Source organism: Aythya fuligula, chromosome 3, assembly GCF_009819795.1.
Source record: "Aythya fuligula isolate bAytFul2 chromosome 3, bAytFul2.pri, whole genome shotgun sequence".
Classification (NCBI taxonomy): Eukaryota; Metazoa; Chordata; class Aves; order Anseriformes; family Anatidae; genus Aythya; species Aythya fuligula.
Genome location: NC_045561.1, coordinates 71,285,570 through 71,292,364, shown reverse-complemented (window position 1 = coordinate 71,292,364; position 6,795 = coordinate 71,285,570). Strand labels below are relative to the sequence as shown.

General features: G+C 50.8%; 1 protein-coding gene across 1 annotated transcript; it reads left to right on the top strand.

The window, feature by feature from the left end:
- Positions 1-3,116, top strand: DDO (D-aspartate oxidase). Its single transcript, XM_032183508.1, has 4 exons — positions 1-172; positions 330-438; positions 586-762; positions 1,955-3,116. Exons 1-4 carry the CDS (start codon positions 1-3, stop codon positions 2,520-2,522), a joined length of 1,026 nt encoding a protein of 341 aa, XP_032039399.1. The 3' UTR covers positions 2,523-3,116.
- The last annotated feature ends 3,679 nt before the right edge of the window (positions 3,117-6,795 follow it).

Sequence of the window (6,795 nt, the reverse complement as noted above, 5' to 3'; positions counted from 1 at the left end):
ATGGCAGCACCCAAGGTGGCGGTGGTGGGCGCGGGGCTCGTCGGCCTGTCCACCGCGCTCTGCATCTCCGAGGCCTTCCCCAGCTGCCCCCTCAGCGTCCTTGCGGAGCAGTTCAGCCCCAACACGACGGGCGACGTGGCGGCCGGGATGCTCATCCCGCACACTTACCCAGGTGCGTGCGAATCGGCGCTCGGGGTGCAGCAACGCACAGCGATTCGGGAGGAAAAGTGCCACTCCCTGCATCCCCACCTCTCCTATCTCCTCGGTGCTGGCTTGCGTGCCTTTCCTCTTCGCATTTTCACTGTGCGTTTGGGTGTGTTTGCACGCAGGCACGCCGATCCACGTGCAGAAGCAGTGGTTCAAGGAGACCTTCGCGTACCTTTTTGCCATCAGCAACTCGGCCGAGGCGTCAGAGGCTGGCATCCACCTGGTTTCTGGGTAAGAGCAGCCCCGGGGGCACCCTTTGGAGCAGGCAGAGGCTTTCCTTGCTGCAGCCCAGGCGCCTGAATCCTCGGGTTTGCGTTGAGATTGCAGCGACGGGGCAGAGCTACAAAGTTTGGCAGCTTTTTCTCCGTGTCCTTCCAGCTGGCAGGTCTTTAAAACCCCTCCCAAGGACGAGGTGCCTTTCTGGTCTGACGTCGTCCTGGGGTTTCGACCCATGTCCGCGGCGGAGCTGCAGAAGTTCCCTCAGCACCGATGGGGCCAGGCCTTCACCACGCTGAAGTGCGACTGCCCGCCCTACCTGCTGTGGCTGGAGAGGAGGTCGGTTTGCTGCAGGATGGGACTGGGGAGAAAAGCCCAGGCCCGGGGGAGCTTGTTGGGTTTGGGCAAAATTGGAGAAGGGCTGGGGCGTGCATTTAGCCCGTGTGAGTGCCTCTGAAGTGAGAGAGCGGTTGTCTGCACTTGAGAGGAGGTGACAGGCTGCACACTGGTCTGAGGTCGGGAGAGAAAATGTTTTTGCTCCAGGAGGCAGCCCAGGAGGGCGTGCTGCAGTGCCACCAGGGCCACACCAGGGCTGTGCCCTCTCCTCTACACACACTGTGTCACATTTCATCGCTCACCGAGTCGGAAACCTGCTGAAGTGAGTTGTTAAACCCATTGAGGATCTGCCACGTGGTACCCAGTCTCGCCTTATTCCTGTTACAGCCCTCTTATTCCTCAAAGGGCGCAGTCTAATAAGATGCTCGAGCTCCTTTTCGCTCTCTTCTCCCTGGTGACGAGAAATGAGAACGTGCAAACGCATGTAACTAATTCTCAAAACCCCGGGGATCTGAGCTGTATTTATAAACCCTTCTCTTGGCAATCCACGAGGAAAATTGTCTTCGTGCCCACCTTGCTGCTCCAAAAATGGACCTCAGGAATTTTTTCCTGCTCGCTTGCCTGACTTCAGGAGTTCTCAGCAGCTTTTTATTGGTGTGTTTTTTATGGCAGCATCCCAAGGGCAGTGCTCGGGGGCTCTCCCAGCAATTTGCTGAGCCAGGGTGGCTGCGTGGGACCTCCCCAGGTCTCACCAGGTCTTGCAGCATCCCGCTGCACCCAGAGCCCTGTCCCCAAAGCACCAGGCGTGCCTTGGATCTGCACCTTGTTCACCCCTCAGCTTGCTGTTAAAGCTTGGGATCATTACAGAAATGGGTTGCTGAGTCCATGAGGATCTGTCTTGTCTGTCTAGGGTTGTATGGCAGACCCTGCTGTGTAATATCCATCAACTTGCTGGACCTTTTCCTCTCCAAAGAAGTTAAAAAAATAGCTTTGATCAGGCCAAATCAATCAAGTCACCAACAGAAGCCCCAGGTGGTTTCCTTTATTTTTTATTCCATCTGTTGTCCCATCTTGGTTTTGCTCTGTAGGTTAGAGGCAATCTCACCTACTCAGTGTGTACAATACTCACACACGATTCTAGGAGGTTCCTTTCTACCTCGCTTCTGTGTTTTTTTTTTTTGTTTGTTTTTTTCAGGCTGAGAGCAAACGGTGTCCAGCTGCGCACCAGCAAAGTTGCAGACCTGTGGGAGCTGCGCAGCGAGTACGACGTCGTGGTCAACTGCACGGGCGTCGGAGCCCAGCAGCTCGTGGGGGACCGGGAGCTGCTCCCCACCAGGGGACAGGTTCTCCAGGTGCACGCTCCTTGGCTGAAACACTTCATCCGGGACGGGGACGGCTCGACTTACATCTACCCGGGGATACACAGCGTAACGCTGGGGGGAAGCCGGGAGAAGGGGAGCTGGAGCCTGTCCCCTGACCCTGCTACTACCAGGGATATTTTCAGCAGATGTTGTTCTCTTGAGCCGTCCCTGCAGCGAGCTGAGGGTGTCAGGGTGAAGGTGGGCCTCAGGCCCTCCAGGTCGGCTGTGAGACTGCAGAGAGAGGTCCTGAGCCGGGGAGGAGCCGAGCTCCCGGTGGTCCACAACTACGGGCACGGGGCAGGTGGCTTTTCGGTGCACAGAGGCACAGCCAAAGAGGCCACTCGGCTGGTGGGAGAGTGCATTGCTGCCCTGCGGGGCTCCTCGTGCAGGGCCAAGCTGTGAATCTTCATCTTTCATCTGCCTGCAAAAGGCATTTGGATGCGCCAGGTTCAGATTCAGTAAAATCTCCTTCCCTCCTGTTGCACCAAATCTGATCTAGGATTTCCCTCTCTCCTGCCACCTTGCTGACAAACTTTATGATTTAAAATAAAAAGGAAATGCTGCCTAGAGCTGCGTTACAGCGCTCCGGGTCGGCTCCCACAGCAAGCAATACTAGGCCACTCAGGCACACCGACCAGACAGCTCGATTTTAAGAGCAGGTTAAACACCTTTAAACGCCTTTTATCTTGACATTTCTTTGAGAGGAAGTTGCTGGTGTGAACCCATGTGAACTACAGCATCTTTCACACTTGTTTGCAACTCCTCTGCTCCACGTACCGCAGACATTACTCTCAGACACAGATATTTTCTTCCTCCCAACAGCAGCACTGACATGTGCAAGATGAATCTCTGTTAGTTATTAAACTGCTCGTTAGACTTTAAATGGCTTATTAAAGTGTTGGTAGTTCTTTGTGCTTACAATTACAAAACGAATCAAAATCTTTCCAAAAAGCACGCTTAAAATTGACCGATAAATACAATTCTAATAGCAGAGCAGAGGTCACTTCTGTAGTTTTTTTTTTTTTTTTTTTCCATAAACAAGGGGTTTTCTCACTCGGAGGGGCCTGAGAGGGCCAAGCAAGGCCCTGGTGTAACTGCCAGGCTCAGAAGTGGCTGCCAGCTCCTGCTACTCGCGGGGAACGGGGACAGTCACCCTGCACAGGGGACAGCTGCCAAAAGGAGCAGCATCCCATTAAATCACAGGGCAGTTAGTGCTTGGGATCAGCCTAAGCCAGTCCCCGACATTGCATGGCTCCATAAAGGGAGGCACTTCTTCACCCTTGTGTCTCTCCTGCAAAGCTCTGCTGATCCTTCCCTTTTAGGCCACGTCCACCCTTGCAACTGATTTATTATCGTGGCTTTCACCACTTGCCTGCCATGGGGAGTCAGATTTATTGCCTTTCTCCAGGTCCTTCTCCAGTGTCACGTCCTCGTTGACGTGGCTGCTGTAAGTAGAAGGTTGCACACCATCCCTAACAGCACAACAACCCCGCCTTAGCATTCATTTAAGACCCACGAGTGAGTAACATCTGCTTCTCCTGAATTTGTTGCTATCTCTCTCATCTATTTCACCTAAAACCCCCTCTAATGGCCCTTCAATCCGAGGCAGATTCTCTGCATTATCCCCTTAGCAAATGGTCGTGCCGTGGGAATTTCCCTGAGCTTTTCTGTGCTGGATGCAGACAAGTGATCTGTCTGGCTGGTCTCTTAGGGCTTGTTTGCTCCCAGACGCCTTTGATACCCTGATCGACTGCTGACTGCACTCCCTGGGCACCTGCAGCCCCTCTGGCAGCCCCCTGCTCCTGGCGGGTCAGAGGAAGCTTTTGGTCTACTAGGAAATGATTTCCTCAAAGTCTTTTTTCAGTCTGCCTGTTTCTACTTCTCGTTTGAAAGAGTTCAAGTTATTTTCCATTTCTTCCTTTGGACGTGATTTATTTTGCTTCTTGCCCATGTAATTTTTTATCATGGTATTACGATATACCAGTAACTGTCTTTCTTCTGGAAAGTCTCTGGTACTTCTGTTGGGTCGGTGTGATATCTCATCAGGCATCCTTGAGTCTCTGCTCCTCACCCAAGATCCTTGCCAGCCACTGAAGCAAAGAGGTGGCCACTGTGAGCATTTCAGCTCCAGCTGAAGACGACATCCAAACAATTTTCAAAGCTCTGTTTTGGTTCTAAATCTGGCTGTGCCAGATCCCTGGGAGAGATAATTAGGTTTCAACACCAACCTTGAGCTGCTCCTAAGCCCATGGAGCTAACGGGACCGTCCTGGAGCCGAGCCTTCCCGTCGCCGCTGACTAGGCACTCCCGGCAGATGGCAACCAATCTGCCACGCTCATAATGAACTTCAGAGGCATAATTATGGCACAGAAAAAGGAACAATTATATTGCGAGGCGTTTTTATCCGTCCTTACGACTCGCCGACAGCAGATGGGCTGCCTGGCGGAGTTTGGGACTTGAGCGCAAAATAATAGTTTGCTGCAGGAGGGGGTTTTGTTGGTTTTCTCTGCGAAAACAAAGCCATAAAGACACATTGTCTTGATGCAGGCTTTTGCCTATATTTAAGACAAATCGCCAAATTTCTGAAAAACGTGGGAAAATCGGAGTTCCCCGTTCATTATAATTCTTTTCCTCGTCGAGTACAGCTTGAAATAAACTTATCTTCAGTGTGACACATTCAAATTCCTTTGGTTTGGAGTCAATGCAGTAATTACAGGGGAAATCAGGGCCCGGACCGAGATGGATGATGTTTTTCACAGCTCTTTTAAAGAGTTGTGTAACGCTGCGCGGTGGTTTTTTTTTTTTTTAATCCTGCTTTATTCCCTGTTTTCCACCAGAGGGAGGTGTTGGATCGAGCAGCTGCCCAGCCAAACTCACGAAGCCCAAACGAAGTGATGCTGAACGGTCATTTGGGGCCCTCAAATCTTATGGGGAGAGCTTTAAAAAAAAAAAAAAAAGCGCATCAAGGAAACAGAAATTTGAGGAGAGCAGCAATCAGGTGCTGCGGTATTAGTGACTCTCAATGTTTTAGGGCTGCTCAGAAACAGCCTGTTCCCTTTCCGAGGATTTCCCCCAAACGCCTGTTTTTCTCACTAAAGATGTCAAAGCCAACATTTCTTGGAGGAGGAAAATTGGAGAGCAGTGTTGTGGTCTAACCCTGGCAGGCAGCTCGGCCCCATATGGCCACTCACTCACTCTCCCCTGTGCATTACCCACAAGGGGACAAGGTATTTCGGACCAGGTATTTTTGCCGTCCTCACGTCCCTCTTCTAAACCACCTCCTTGCTGGATTTCAGCCGCTGACCATGCCCTGGAAAACTCTCATCCTGGTTCTCTGCTGTGGCCAGGCTTTTGGCCGTGCTGCGCGTGTGCCTGCACAACGCCAGGCTTCCAGCAGCAATCACGGGGAGAACTGCCACGGAGACGTGCAGCAGGGTAATTGCCTCAAACAGAAGGATAAATAGCTTTTTGTGGCATTTAATGGGCCTCTTAAGTGAATGGCAATAAACTCCATCTGAACAGATGTTTTCTCTCTCTCTTTTTTTTTTTTTTTTTTTTTTTTTCATTCCCTTGCATCTCATCCATAATCATGCCCGAAAATGTTCTTGTCTGGGTTTCTGAGAGCAATCTTGCTGCTGTTTGTCTTGGTGGAAGATTGAGCACTCCGGCACAAAGACTGAGCAAAAAGCCTTTGATTTCCTGAGGCAGTGGGCAAAACTGGAACACAGGAGGCTCCCTCTGAGCCCCAGGCAGCACTTCTTCACTGTGCAGGTGACAGAGCACAGGCACAGGTTGCCCAGAGAGGCTGTGGGGTCTCCTCCTTGGAGATCCTCAAAATCCACCTGGACGTGGTCCTGGGCAAGCAGCTCTGGGTGTCCCTGCTTGAGCAGATTTTGGACACTCCGACATCTGCTCCGCCACTCCAGCGCTGTGACCACCCCCTGCACAAGCGTTCCCGTTGGGCTGCGCTGTGTAAACCCATTAAAAGCCCGTAGTAGAAAGGCTTATGTAACTTCTTAAAGCCATAATTACTAACCCAGCTGTGGTGCTTGGCAGACCCGTGAGCGGTATAGATTAATCCTTTTGCCAAACCACGTGTTTTAATGCGAGATACTCATCCTCAGGCTCAGAAGTGCAAAAATGCCTGTAAGATTGGTTGCATCGAGAAAGCTGCACCCAGATTAAGACCAAGGCAATCTGTAAAACATACAGAAAAAATGGAGTTTCTAGTAGAAACTCAGGGTGATTTTTAAGCAAAGTTGGACATCTATCTGGGATTACAGTGATACTGAGATACAGGGGGAATACAGACAAGAAATTCATATCGCAAAAATCTTTCTGCGATAGCACTTGAACTGAATTTGAGATATACCTGCTTAATTCCTGTAAACTGGAATGCCTTTTTTTTTTAAAAAAAAAAAAAAAAAAAAAAAAGCAGTACATGTTTTCAATTTGTAGACTGGAAACCGTTCAATGAAATTGCCAGCCCTTACTGCAAAGAACAGGCAGAGTTTTGCTCGCTCAGAATGCAAAATCACTGTTGCTCCTTCCTAGGAGAGAAACACAGCTGCTGGAGGCAACAGTCTCATTGCAGTTGCCATGAAGATTGGGCCTGAATTAACAAAGAGAAGGCTTGGGGACAGCAGAGAGCTGCAGAGCATCTCTTACCGAAGAG